Source organism: Scylla paramamosain, chromosome 8 (assembly GCF_035594125.1).
Source record: "Scylla paramamosain isolate STU-SP2022 chromosome 8, ASM3559412v1, whole genome shotgun sequence".
NCBI classification, from domain to species: domain Eukaryota; kingdom Metazoa; phylum Arthropoda; class Malacostraca; order Decapoda; family Portunidae; genus Scylla; species Scylla paramamosain.
In genome coordinates, this window is record NC_087158.1 from 28,740,498 (window position 1) to 28,756,413 (window position 15,916).

The 15,916-nt window shown below is 35.9% G+C and overlaps 1 protein-coding gene across 7 annotated transcripts; it reads right to left on the minus strand.

Annotated features, from left to right (window-relative positions):
* Positions 1-231: 231 nt before the first annotated feature.
* LOC135103095 (tetraspanin-4-like) lies at positions 232-15,771 on the minus strand. 7 transcript variants are annotated; one of them, XM_064009090.1, is made up of 8 exons: positions 15,531-15,771; positions 14,563-14,600; positions 10,664-11,015; positions 5,952-6,143; positions 5,654-5,836; positions 3,887-4,042; positions 3,287-3,382; positions 232-2,468 (listed from the first exon to the last, which is right to left on the minus strand). In XM_064009090.1, exons 3-8 carry the CDS (start codon positions 10,991-10,993, stop codon positions 2,394-2,396), a joined length of 1,032 nt encoding a protein of 343 aa, XP_063865160.1. In that variant the 5' UTR covers positions 10,994-11,015; positions 14,563-14,600; positions 15,531-15,771; the 3' UTR covers positions 232-2,393. The 7 variants fall into 7 exon arrangements, with proteins under 7 accessions (XP_063865160.1, XP_063865159.1, XP_063865158.1 ...); XM_064009089.1 differs by having other exon boundaries at positions 14,563-14,730; positions 15,531-15,770; XM_064009088.1 differs by having other exon boundaries at positions 14,563-14,736; positions 15,531-15,770.
* Between the last annotated feature and the right edge of the window lie 145 nt (positions 15,772-15,916).

Genomic DNA, 15,916 nt, shown 5'->3' on the forward strand with positions numbered 1-15,916 from the left:
GAATGATCAGCCCTCACCTTAGACACAACAGATAAAGATCAGAAATTTATTGTTTAGCATCAGTGGGCACTTCTTGTGCACAGCTAGACCTGCTTGTACTTTTAAAGGATGAGAGAGAGAGAGAGAGAGAGAGAGAGAGAGAGAGAGAGAGAGAGAGAGAGAGAGAGAGAGGAGAGAGAGAGAGGAGAGAGAGAGAGAGAGAGAGAGAGAGAGGAGAGAGAGAGAGGAGAGAGAGAGAGAGAGAGAGAGAGAGAGAGAGAGAGAGAGAGAGAGAGAGAGAGAGAGAGAGAGAGAGAGAGAGAAGCAAATCTAAAAGTAAATTGTATTTAGTTTCAGGTTTCTACACAAAAATATTAATACAAAAACATTTTGGAAATACTGTATGCTGACCAAGATATCAATTTATGTATCAAAGATGATTATGCATATACATAAATTATAAGCAGGTGTTGCAAGTAGACAATATAATTCCTATACTCCATGGATATGTTTTATTACTTCTTACATATAATATTCCCAATATACAATGCTATATACATAATATATATATATATATATATATATATATATATATATATATATATATATATATATATATATATATATATATATATATATATATATATATATATATATATATATATATATATATATATATATATATATACACACACACCCAATAATGAAATGCTTCTGTATAGTGAAAACCAAAAACCAAAAACCAAGCTTTCTTTTACCCATGAAAATAATTGTCTAATACTATGATATAGCAAGAGCGAGATAAATTCAATGTTGATTGATACACACACACACACACACACACTCACACACACACACACACACACACACACACACACACACTTCCATTGCTATATTATCTTGGATGCCGAATTTTGGAATGTGTTCCCATATTCCTTGTGTTATTGAAGAAAAAAGCAACTGAGAAACAAGATTGCAGAGTACAGAATACTTGACTACAAATTTTTACCCCCCACTAGCCAAGGAGTATCACTTCTAATGCCTTATAAGCTGTTTTATGAAAGATACAACTTAATTTCTGAAAGACAATAAAAACTAACATCACAGTAATCACTTATGCTTCACTTCACTTTGCTGGTGATGTTAAGTAGAAATATTGTCAGTATACCCTGCCTGTACCTAACTCATTAATTAACACTGTATACCCCCTCTCTCAACCTCTAACACACAATCCCCATTCTCTACACCCTTGCACCTACTCATACAATTCACCATCTGCTATCTAATTACATCCATACCACCTCTTTGCCCAATCTGTTACCTAATAAGAAACACATGAAGGCTAATTTTCCAGTCTTACAATCACACACACTCCACTTCAGCCACACAATGCATTCTGCCTCCAACCATACACCTGCATTCTGCCTCCTAATAGTGTCATTCCTAGGGAAGGTATTCACAACCCTGCCCCTTCTTTCCCTGAGTGCCGCCACGGAGATTCTTCTTAATTTCATCACAGGCAAGACTCACCACTCTACCCTGACCACATCACACAATTTGTGAGCAAATACCACCCCAGAGATTCATCTTTCAGTATTGTCCATTAAACATTGTTTTGTTATCCTTCATAAGCAGAATTGTGTAAAAATCAGTTACTTGTAGTGAAATTAAGTCTACAATTTAGAGTATTCTTCGTGCCAAAACACATTAATCAGTTTTGCTTTATGCTCAAAATATCTATAACAGGCCACTATCTTTACGAGATCAGCTGTTGTTGATCGTGCATGATAATATTTTCTTTCTCATATGATTTACTGACTTGGAAAACATGAGTACTTTTTTTTTCTAAGAGTATATCAATTCAACAAGGCCTGCTTTCCTTGGAGCACATATAGGAAAAAAGCAATACATTAAGGAAAAATACCTTCAGTCAGTTACTTTCAGATTACACACACACACACACACACACACACACACACACACACACACACACACACCAGCCAAGTAATGCTTTCATTGTTCAGCTTTACCTGTCACTTAAGGCTACAGTTTTGGTAAACTGCACAATTTTAAATACTATGGTCTTGGTAAACTGCACAATTTTAAATACTATGGTCTTGGTAAACTGCACAATTTTAAATAATATGATCTTGGTAAACTGCACAATTTTAAATAATATGATCTTGGTAAACTGCACAATTCTAAATAATACTACAAAGTTCTAATCCAATATTGAAAAGAAAATTTAATCAAACAAATATTTCAATGCTTCCAACATATTTGCTTTTCCTGCATAACATTATATAATTATATGAGCAGAACACATTTTTTATAAAATAATTTTAACAAAATAATTTCAACAGTCATTAACGAGAGTTTTGTACTTGCGAGTGGGACTCGGCAAAACATCAGAGCTAGAGTACACCCGGGAAATTGCTGTCAGTGTAACCCTCGTGAAGGAATACTGATGTAGCCAACAGAAGAACCAGCTGAAAATGGAGAGGAAAACAAATAAATAATTCTGTTGTATTTTCTATACACAAGGTCAGCAATCCCACATATGGTGGCCCAGACACAGCATCACACACACACTTACCCACATCTTCATCTGGTCATTGGCCTCTAGAGGCATAGTTTCTTGGATACACAAACCAATAAACCAATAAATAATAAACTAAATTTAATCCCTAACCTTCATCTCCTGCACCACAGGACCACACATAATTTATATTTTTTACAATACTTATTTCTAATGTAAGAGAGTCATTGGCTAAGAGGAATAAAAATTTTCTACAAAAAAAAAAAAAAAAAAAAGACCTACTCAAATGCCAGCTCCCAAAGCAAACATCAGACAGAATGATCAAATAACAGAGGATAAGTGTCTTGAAACCTCCCACTTGAGAAGTCCAAGTTATAAGGAGGAGGAAATACAGAAACAAGCAGGGAGTTTCAGAGTTTACTAGAAAAAAGGGATAAATGACTGAAGATACTGGTTAACTCTTACATTAAGGAAGTGGACAGAATAGGGGTGAGAGAAAGAAGAAAATCCTGTGCAACAAGGCTGCAGGAGGAGAGGGGGCATGCAGTTAGTGAGATCAGAAGACCAGTTAGCATGAAAATAATGTACATTTGTAAGAAATTATGAGAATGTGAGAAATATGAGACACAAAGATGAAAGAACAGCTACAGATTTACCATTAAGGCCAGAAGAATTTTTATAGATGAAATATGATGCTAGACATAAAAACAGAATAACACAGTGCATACATGAGGGCATCACAAAGAACTCATAACTGTCATCACTCACCAGAGCAACATGCATGGCACACACTGGCAGCCACACTCCTCGACTTAGTGTTTCGCCATCACGCTTAAGGTCGTCTATTATTGTGGGAAGGCAACCCTGTAAGAGATATTTTTATAATAACCTAAACAAATAGCTGATTAGCATTATAAGTGTAGTGTACATAAATATAAAGCATACTGACTTATTAGTATTAGGTTCTACATTTATTTATCTATATATGAGGTTAAAATTCCCCATGGGTCAAGTAGCTGTGACAAGACACCTACATACACGCATTCACATTTAAATGTAATCCCTCACATCTTGGTCAACTTTTACAATAAACAAAGGTAACTCAGCCCTCAAGCAAGCTCAGTACCTTAAACCAAAAATTAGATTATTATCAAGGCAATCAATGATGTAACTAAGAAATGGGACCATAATAACCTCAATGATACTCAAGGAATAATCTAAACAATACAAGTCTGTCAGAGTAAGGGGTTCACCAGAAAAAAGCAGGCACCACCCAGGGATCAAACCCATGACCTTTCACTTGCTAGGTAGACATACTAACTGTTACACTACAGTTGCCTCCTGGTGACAACCCTCATAAAGACTTACCTGTGTCTCAATATCATCTTCAGGGGTGACATCATTCTTTATGCCTTTCCCACACCCTTCAGAAATGAGCAAACAGCAGGAGTCAGGAACATCTGTCCCATTCCCAAAGGTTGTGTCAAACCAGTCCTCGTAGTCTTCTGTTCCACAACAATTCATCTGTAATATTCAAATGTTACAAAATATTTCTTATCCTACTGCCATGCTTTCCTTAAATGTTATATAGGGAGGTCCCATTATACGAGCATCCTTGATACAAGAAACCAATGACATTAGGTGTGCAAATTAGGGATTATCTTTATACAAGTGCAAAAATCCAATGATACAAGCTTCAATTCAAGGCAAGTTAAATTACAAAGTTTAAAATGCACACCTTCCTGCACCCTTCTACTAACAAATCAAGGCTGTATGGTGATGTACAATGATTCAGATGTGCAGAGACAAGTCTGTGAGTGCTGGAAGATAACTAAACCCCTCCCTTGTCCCCTACTTACCTTGCATTCTACCACCAGTCCTTTTTTTAAACTGAACTCGGCCTTACTGCTCGTTATTAGGCTTGTACTCTATCATCATTTTGCTTGCAAACATACTCACAATACAAGTACAGTGTACTGTGCTTTATGTGACTGATCAATGCTTGGATGTGTTACAGTGTTACTGCTTGTGTGTTCTTTCATTTGCTATATTTTGTGGTGGTGGTGTGTGTGTGGCAGACCACGTGGTGTATAAATTGTGCTTTATTTTGCCTCTCATGTGCTACCTATTCCTCCCAAGAAGCCAATGAGATCCAAAGTGATTCCTAGCAGTAAGGCTAAGTGAGCTAGAGTACCACCAACACTCATAAAAAAGCTAGAGATTATTAAGAGGCACAAGAGTGGTGGCTGAGTTGCCCTCCCTGATGCATTAGCTAGACATTGGTGTGTATTATGCACATTTTATATGTTTAATTAAAATGAAAGCATGTTCTTTGTATGCTGTTTTCTCTTTCAGGTTGTTTTATCAACAGTTCTGTAATAGACATGTTTGTTACATTTGGGATTATTCATTTTAGCTTGATAAAGTACCTTAAATAAGGGTCAAGGAACCCAACCCCCCATTTTGCCATTAGTCATGTGTTTCGTTATACAAGAATTTACTATATGAGCAATTCAAATGGAAGTTAACTAATCATATCATCGGGACCTCCCTATATCTAAAAACTTGTTCATTCTGGCACTGATTGCAGAGTCCATCTTTTTTGCTTCTGGATGTCCTACATTTTAATCACATGAACCATAGACCTATTAGATGCATTATACAGCAATAGGATATTTATTGAAGGCACAACATAACATACTCATTGGCAATCATGAAAACATACTGGCAATTGTGCAGTTCCTCATAACAATAGGCCGTCTACATTCCATACCTCAATATTCCAGACATAATCACATTATCACTTGCCAATCAGAACACAAGATGGCTTTATCAAAATGCAACTCTGGCTTATCAATACGAAAGTCATAAAAGCTGTTATCAGAATGTGACTTTCATTTATCAGAACACAGGGCAAGACAGACTTATTAGAATGCAAATCTAGCTTATGAAGCTGCATGTCATGTTTATCTGGGGTTAAAATAGATATGATTGGTATATGAAAAGACAATGGGACATTTAAGAATATATAGATAAAGTGATATATAAAAGGCAGAGATAGAGACACACAACACATGCAGAAAGATAATGAAATGTGGGACATTCTTTTAAGCTACAAATATTCAGAGAACTCACCTCAAGCTGAATTTCATCCCACATCTGAGTGTCAGAAATATTTACGCCATAGGCTGCTTCACTCACTTCCATTTCTTGTTTCATGTGAAGGGTGAGGGAGTTCAGGAACAATGCCTTCTTCTGATACTCTAACATTGTAGTGCCCATTTCAGTTACTATTACCATCAGCAGTAATGAAAGACACTGTAAAATACCAATCATGTTAATTTTAAGAGAAACTTCAAAATACAGTACTAGACTATAAGCAATGCAATATCAAAAGCAAACAGTAACTTCAATCACCATACTATATCCTCACCATTTTGAAGGCCTTAGGATTTGGTGCTAAGGTAGAAATAGCACCAACAGTACTGATAGCTGTGATCATGACTCCCAGAACCATCACAGACCCCACAGCTAACCACAGCCACGCAGGAACCCATGGTGAGAGATAGGCCACGTAGGAAGACAGCAAACTGGCACCAGTATAGCCCACTGCTATACCAGTGCCCTGTCATTTCATAAAAGAAGAAATATTTATTGTAGATAAGCAAAACACACCATTTGCATTATCAATATTAGATATTTGCATCAAGCGTTACCCTGAAATAAGAGAATGCCTCTTATTACTTGCATTTCTAGAAACAGTAGTTATGACATATTTTGTGTTAAGATTTATGCATTACTAATATATTGTTTGATTACAATTATAAAAACCTTTTACTATTATTACAGGAGCAATGACTGAGGCATGGCAGTTAGTTTAGTTTGGTTTGGTTTGGTTTGGTTAGTCTGGTTAGCTTAGATTAATCTGGTTTAGGTTAGGCTAGTTTTCTTAAGTTAGATTAGTTTATTTAGGTTGGGTTAGTCTGGTTAGGTTGGGTTGGGTTGGGTGGTGGTGCGTGACAGCCAGCTGGCAGCCATGGGCAAGCAGCAGCCAGTCCCCCGGGGGGGGGGGGGGGGGGTCATTGCAAGTGAGTGTTATTGCTGTGATACTTATTTCTGAGGATGAAACAATTTTCTGGTAGATTTTGGTCTGTTTTGTATTAATCTGCTTTGCATTTTTATTGCAAACATTACTTTCTGAGGGGATAGGGCATCAAGGGGAGGAAGGTGGATAAAAATACAAACTAATGGTTTGCAGGAAAAAAACAACATGCAGATTGATTAAAAACGTGCCTAATACTATCAGAAAAAAAAAAAATGTCCGAAACAGAGATTGGTGAAAGAGTAAAAAATGACCAAGCCATTCTGAGACAGTTCAGAGTACAAGAATACCTTAGTTTGCTGATCTAATTCACGTAAGTGACTCGGTGATCAATTATGAGAGTTAGAATTTGTCGCAGCTGTTATCTCACAAAATAGCTTCCTTATCTAAAATCCCCACTCCATCAGAAAAAAATATTCTGCATTCCTAAGCTTATTGAGCAAAAAGGGGTATACTATGGAATAATTCGAATTACGAGGAAAACTACCAAATATTAATATACTAGCTACTTATCGACAGCCAGCTAAGTAACGGAATCACACTAATATACCAAAATACCGCCAGTCATTCATTCTGCATCTCAAGGTTAGGGAAAGAATAGGTAATAAATTCAATATATTCATATACAATTAAATGTTCCCTCCATTTCATTGCATTAAAAAAATAAATAAAAAAAATAAACACTATAATTCTTATCATCTATAGTATAATATGCTTTTCACTTGAACATTTAACAGAAAGCTCCCCTCAAAACTGTAATGATATATAAAACAGATGTAAAAAATAAACTCCATTAGTAACACTTCATCCTAGCATGAGAAAAAAAAAAAGCAACACAAAAACAACCTGTTTTGACAAGCCATTAAGTAAATAATACACATTTGTGAGAATTAATCACTAAAACTTGCAATGTGGAAAAGAAAGTAAGCATCTCTTAAGATATGAATATTAAACCTTCCTCCCATTCATAAACTAAAGGAAAAAATATAAGTAAAGTTAACATAAATTAAATGTAAGGAGTTACAGACCCTGTAAAGAATAATTCATTAGTCCACTGCTAATCATTATATCACGGTACTTTTAAGAAACTTAGGGAAACAACCAGTGCAAAAATAGACATTTAACCTTATTTGTACAAGCTTTTAACCCAGATCATATCCATATGTCACCATTAATCCTTAAAGCCACACAAAAAAAAAGAAAATGAGTATTTCTATGGGATATACTAACTAAACAAATCTACAGAAATGCTCAGAACAGTAATAAAGAAGCTTCACGTATCACTTGCAATAACATAGAGAAATAAAAAAAAAAAAAAAAAAAGGGTAAAAAAATGCATATAAAAAATAAAAATAAATGCATCATATGGTACATGAAGAATACTTCCCAATTTGGAGAGAGAGAGAGAGAGAGAGAGAGAGAGAGAGAGAGAGAGAGAGAGAGAGAGGAGAGAGAGAGAGAGAGAGAGAGAGAGAGAGAGAGAGAGAGAGAGAGAGGAGAGAGAGAGAGAGAGAGAGAGAGAGAGAGAGGCATTATGTGTGGAGTTGAATATATTTGGAAGCAGATTTATGCATTTTTGTAGCTCAATTCTGTCTTTACTTCATTGAGTTTTACAAGTAGAGATCTTGTTTTTGAAGTGTTACCTTTGTCATACTTGATACCTAAGAGATGGGATGTTGTGAAATGGAGGAAATGTTCACAATTTTTTGGGGTGTTCAATATTAAACACAAAGCCCTGCTACCAATGAGACTACAGCCATAGAAATACATGCTGGTTCAGCTACAGGTGCACCATCAAATACACACTAGACTGCCCAGTTCTTAGTTCTTCTGGTACCTTAAGGAAGAAATAATAGTGTAAACATTAATAACATTTTAACATAAAAAATAAAATTTATATGTAGATGTATATCTTAAGGTGATAAAATATTCAGAAATTTCAATATATACACACCACTCTAAAATCAAAGGTACTGAAATTTAACCTTAGTAAAAATGGAGTCTTTCCTTTCTCCAAGCAGGTGAAGTAACCCCAATATAACTAAGCAAGCATCTGGTGCAAATAAATAAATATATAAATAAATATGATAATAAGTAAATCAAATAAACAAAAGAAAATTAACTGTGTAAGGAAAAAGTGAAGATATGGTCACATCCAATAGGACAGTCCACTAATTTGAGTACCAATCTTTTAAGAGTCTCCTGTAATTATTGCTTTATCACATAAGAATTAACAAAAATAAAGCTCCTCGATGGTTCTACTAATTATATGAATGACAAGCATTGTGATTGAATGCTCAGAACGACCAGTATACTAATGATTTTTGTCCTTTGTGTCACAGCAGCAAATCTTTTGTACGAGTATGCGGTTATGTTTTTTACTTGAGACACTATTTGGGTAATATCATAATGCAATAATGCTTTGTCTAGCAAGTCCTCGTAAGAATGTGATGAGTACTGATCGAAAAAAAAAAAAAAAAAAAAAAAAACCCAGCCGAACCTACATGCCCCGACATAACGCACTGATGTTCCGAACTCCCGATTCTTCTCATCATATCCACCAAAACAGTGTGAGAAGTCCTGAACTTCATCACAACCATGGAAGAAACCTTTATCAGACTGTTTGCACTTGCGCTAGTGCCGGCAAAGGTGACTCCAAGAATTCTATCTCCACACGAATTAGTGACCTGTCTTATTGGACTGCAAGGGAAGAGGATGCAGCTAACATTTCTAAAAAGATTGATAATATTTACATTTTAAATTTCAAATTGGACAGCCTATTGGGTTTATTTACACTAGAAATAATGTCTTTCCTTACGAGAGAGAGAGAGAGAGAGAGAGAGAGAGAGAGAGAGAGAGAGAGAGAGAGAGAGAGAGAGAGAGAGAGAGAGAGAGAGAGAGAGAGAGAGAGAGAGAGAGAGATGCTTTACACCTATTAAAATCTTTAACATCACTTATGCTGCAAACAATTATTTAGCCATAGCACTCAGCCAAAAATTTGATAGAAGAGCAGGAATTTAACAATTAAATTAGTACCTTTATAGAAATTGGTGCAAGCATTACAGTTACATAGGTCATGGTTAATACAATGTTTGGTTTTTGCATGCAGCATAGTTTCATGAATACTAGGCTTATAAAAGTGAAAGATGCATTGCTAATGATGAAAAGATACATATATTAAATTGCTACCAGCTACTGAAATGAACAAATTGAACTAGACATTACTCGCATTGACTTTCATTGTGGTCATAGAGTTCAAGTAAGGTTTCCATATACAGAGGAACTGCTTTTCTTTTTTTGAGAATGGCAATTATTGCGAGCCTATATTTCTCCAGCCCTTTCAAAACTGCTTGTGGTTCTAATCTCAGGAACTCCTTGATTATCTGTAAAGATATAAGCATCAAATAATTATAAGTGAAGGTTACAGAGATGAGCATCTGCAATAACTGTACTTAGTTATGAGTGCTTATCTCCCGTCACTGAGGCCTTTGAGCCTGAGAGGGAGAATGGAAGTACCAGTAGTTAAATATCAATTACCTACTATAAAATATAAATAGCTATATACATTTTAGCCCTACAAATAAAGTTGACAATTAGTAACAATATGTAGCAAAATCCATAAAGTGTACATATATACACACTTATGCCATCAAAAGTCTGAATCCACAGGTACAAGTTCAGGATTTCTGCTACAAGAATGTTCCCATTGATTATTTTTTTGCGTCTCTCAGAGAGTGTCAACTGCATGAGGCATTCAGCCTGAGGAAAATCATTAAAGTAAAATTAGTTTTCATAAGTTGACTGTCCCGCCAGCCTCCTTCTCTCCCTCATATATATATATATATATATATATATATATATATATATATATATATATATATATACTCGTATATATATATATATATATACAAGCATAATTTTTCAGTGGCTATCCACCAGTACCATTGAAATTGCTTACATAAGAGCAGGTATTTTTAAACAACACCAGTAAAGAAGTCTCTGAAATATAAAAAAGATAAATCAAGCGTACAAATATCACATACCTTATCTAACTCGGGATCTTTTTTCATCCAATGTAGAGCAAGCCACTGTCTATGTCTCTCTAATGACTCATCATCTTCTGAATGGGGCCTTGGTGGAAGGTAAGCCTTTACTCCATACATCAGTGGACACGTAGTCTCTTTTGGCGCTATGCAAGGGATCTTCTTTTTCCTTGACATCACCTCAGTCACTGAGGAATCCTGCCTCTTTCTTGAATTCTGAAACTTGCGCTGGATGCGCAATTTCCATTGCAGCTGCAATTCGTGCTCCTCGAGATCACTGTTTCTCAGGATGGCAGGAAATGATGTCAAAACAGCATTTGCCATATTCATATACTGTTCTGATGTTGGATAGCTGAAATATGATAATGATAATAATAACAATAATAATAATAATAATAATAATAATAATAATAATAATAATAATAATAATAATAATAATAACAACATATTATTAATAATAATGTCACAATACCTTGATATGTAATAATGATGATAACAATAATAATGATATCAATCTAGCTAACTATATAGATGGCTTAACTCCTTTTATTATATTATTATTATTATTATTATTATTATTATTATTATTATTATTATTATTATTCTTAACAATCACCTAATTGTGCTTTTGTCCCAGTGAAATTGGCAGATAGTGGGTACACTATCTGAATAGTACACTCAAAGGTGGTTTCACACCTATCAGTGCCGTATTAGTATCGTATAGTGTCAGTGATATCCATGTCGCTTTCGTGACGTCTATGCACACATATCCTTTTAGACGTGGAGTTGGCTATGATTTTCATAATTCTTGATGAAGAGCAAGATGCTTGCTTAACAAAAAATAAAGAAAAGAAAATTGGGTACATGAAACGTGGAAGAAAAAGAGAAACTGAAGGAGATTTTGCTACTCTGTACGAGGAATTAATTAATGATGAAACAAAAATTTTCCAGTACTTAAGAATCTCCAAAAACTGTTTGATGACATTGCTCAGTGATGTGTGGTGTGGTGTGGTATGGTGTGGTGTGTTATGATGTGGTGTGGTGTGATGTGGTGTGTTCTGATAAGTATAATGTACATTGTGATTAATTACATCAATTAAAAAGAGTATTTATCACCATTTCAATTTCTTCTATTTTATTTCAAACACTTGTCCGACATCTGTGAAAATTTTTAAAATACCAGTGACAACGATATTCCATTTCACGGAACGGAGACGTAACAATCACTTCAGTCAAAACACGGTACTTCGCCGGACGTGTGTAAATGCTTCCGCTGAATTCCAAAATGATGAATTTTTTTTTTACTGACACTGAAGCACTGAACAGCACGGAACGAATATGGCACTGATGTGTGTGAAGCGACCTTAACCTGTATCCCTCTGGAGGCATATTCCCGAAGTCTGGTAATGTTTCGGCCCATTTACTCTTGTAGCGGTTAGGTTAGGTTAGATTAAGTTACGTATAGGTAATTTTGTGCGAGAATCTCAATGAGACTATTTTAGAGAGAATCCTACAGTTAGTTTTGGAGCTACAGCCTAGTGTCCATACAGGCTGGCGGACGACTCCTTCCAGACTTCAGGAATATGCATTCTGGCCCTTCACAAGAACTGACATCAGATCCCGGTATGAACACAGGCGGTGCATCCCATGTTCTTTTGTCCCTCTTTTCATTGCCTTCCCATTATATATATATATATATATATATATATATATATATATATATATATATATATATATATATATATATATATATATATATATATATAACACTCAACATCCCTACATGCAACAAAACTTACCAAAACACACTCAAAATACACTCAAAACATCAAAAACACAACCAAAACACATAACAACACCCCAAAATACCCACTACACTCACCTAAATACAACCAAATATTGAATATTCACTCAAAACACCCCGTAACATCTAAAAATATCCACATAACCCACCCCAACCACGCTAAATTTATCCATAACACAAAGCACCCCAATATACCTAAAACTTATCCAAACACACTCAAAAGATTTAAAACACCCAAAATACACTACAACACCCCAAAACTCATCAAACACACCCAAAACACATCAAAACATCCAAAACACACTTAAAGCACCACTCAACACCACAAGCACACCCTTAAAGACCCAAAACTACTTGCACACAATCAAATACACCTCAAAAGACCCGACACACACACCCAAACTCACCGAAACACTTAAAACAGAAAATAAAACCAAAACAAACTCACTACACCTCAATATACCCCCAAACACACCCATAACACACAAAAACATCCCACAATATACTCAAAACACCCCACACGACTCAAACCACTTACAATATAACTAAAAACATCCTAAACCACATTTAAAACACCCAAAATTCACCCAAAACACAATGATAACAGCAAATATACACCCAAAACACACCGAAACACCACCAAAACACACTCTAAACACCCCACAATATTCCTACATATATCCTAAACACATAAAACACCCAAAACACACCAAATATTACAGAGAACTACAGCGCAGCAAGGGAAACTAAGCTAAATATTGTTTACCTGTTTTGCCTCCTCCTCCATTTCTTTTATTTCTTCCTTCTCCTCTTTCATTTCTCTTATTTTCTTCCTTCTACTACAACTATCTACACGCCTGACTTTAGAAACAACTGGAAACACTTGGAAAACACTGGAAATTACGGTAAATATTGAGGAGACACTGGAGCAGACCGAGTCCCGAATCCTTGATGACGTCACAGGCGTGGTGCCGGCGCCCCGCTGCCATACGTACGTAACGTATTTCATTTTAAAATTGACCCATAGAAAAAATAAAGCTAGGCTCGAATGCATTATATATTCTGACTTGACAATTACTTAAATTAATATTCACAATATCAAAACACCTCCAGTCTCAGTAGTTATAAAGAAATATTATGTGAAATATGGAAAAAGTGTTGGAAATTTTGACACCATTAAAAACACTGAAAAGTCCACCTATTCCACTTTACACTGGTAAAAAAACATTTTAAAAAATCTGAACTATTTTTTAAAATAATGCACACTTGGTTACAAGCTACAATAAAAAAATAAAGAAGCTAAAAAATGACAAAATCACCACTTTCAACAGGACAATAAGCCTATTCAAATTCCACATACTTAACTCAACAGGAACGCAACATACTTTAAAAATCATAAACGATTTTTTGAAGCAATAAAATCTTCATTAAAGCCTCAAATAAAAAAGCCAAAAACCAGGCTGGGTAAATTTCACCGTACAAACTGCCCCTTATTTACATAAAAAACAACACCAAATTCAGCACATTTACTTAACTGAAGCAAGAAAAACACTTCAAAAGCAACGAAATATTTTTAAAAACCATAAAATCTTACTATACAAGCCAAATAAATTAATTCAGAAAAATTTTAAAAAATATTGGAACCAACAAGCCGGAACAGGTGCCAGGCCATCATGGCGGCCCTCGGCGGCGACCTCAGTGGGGGAGCCGGCGGCCATGTTGCCTTATTTATTCCTATATAACACCAAAACCAGGCAATGACGGATATATCTGACCAGCGGATATGAAGGCTAGACATGTGGATCCATCTTGTAATATGTTAGGCTTACAATAAGTGAGAGACGAGGCAAATAATGGCTAATAACACAGCTGACGGCTTGTTTACATATTGGCGAACATTAAATATTTGAATAAATTTCCAACTCTTTCCACACTCAGACGTAAACAAAACCTAAATATAAATAATTAACCCCTAAAAAAACTAAATAACGAATAATGAATCCTAAATAAACGAATACAAGACACTACAGGGAGGATTAGGGTGTTGTGAAGGCAGTAAGGCTGACTGAGGAGAGACTGGCCCCGCTGGACTCACCTTACGTACTCGTGCCTCTCTGGTGATGCTTGACGGTGCTTGGTGCAGGAAGAAGGTGTCGGGAAGACGGAAACACTGGTTAATAGAGCGTGTAGGGCAAGATTGACCAGTGCTAACCAAAACACTGCAGCCAGCCAGCCGCTCGCCGTGGTAACTCCCCAGCGCCACCTGTCACTGATCCAACACACACACACACACACACACAAAAGTTGACATGCTATCAGATATGTCAAATAATATAAATATCCTCACTTCCTGACTCTCCTTTCCCCACTCCACCCCTGATAAGTGATTATGAACGCAATCTTCACTCAGTGCGGCACCGTGTCACCGCAGCAAACAAGAACCAGGGCAGAATAGGCTCAACTAAAATGCTCCTACTCTCTCTCTCTCTCTCTCTCTCTCTCCTCACGACTGTTTTTCAAAACTCAAGGAATATCTTACGTTTGCTCCCAGACTGTATGATATTTATGCAATAAGGTGTGCAATATCTGTATTTATTTATTTACTTATATTCTTGTAATGTATACTATATTTTTATATTTTCTATACTCTACCCTTAAGTCTTTGCCCAGGGGGTGGGTGGCAAGGTCCGTCCTCCTCCTTTGATGTATTTAATTATTAATGCAACAATAAATGTATCAATCAATCAATCAACAATTTAATTTTGAAAATCGCATTTTGAAATACTGAACCTAGACTGGATTAAGTTACATATTCTGACTTGCCATATACTTTAACTAACACCAGGAATATCAAAACATTTCAACCATCAATAAAACAGAAATTTTAAAAGAACGATATGAAAAATTATTGGAACTTTTAAATGGTTAAAAACAACAATTAAGGCGACAAATATGATTTAACAGGAATGCAAAACATTTTTTTTAAAATCTGAACTATTTTTACAAACAGTTAAATCTTACTTAGAAGCTGCCAGCTGGACAAATGGTGGGTAGGTCACGTACCAATATTGTGAGCCTCGCTGGTCCTCATGTGCAGCTCCCGGCCCTACCAGGCACCTCCCGACAGGCACCAAGCCTGCACCAGCACACACAGGTAGCCATGGGCCGTGTCACCGTCTTGTTCTGAGTAAATCCAGATAAAATGAGGCAGCAACACACGAGTACCCTTCGGACGCCATCTCTTTTTAGTGACCAGCGCCTGCGCACCTTCCACTGGCAGCGCCCACTGCCCTTGCACATACCCACCTCCAGTCCACAAAATCCGTTCCTAATAATATGCACCAATTTCTCTCATGATGTACTATACTAAGAGAGAATCAAGCAAATGAAATATAATAAAGTATAAACATGTATAACTAAATTATAAGCCATTATAATTGTAATTGTCA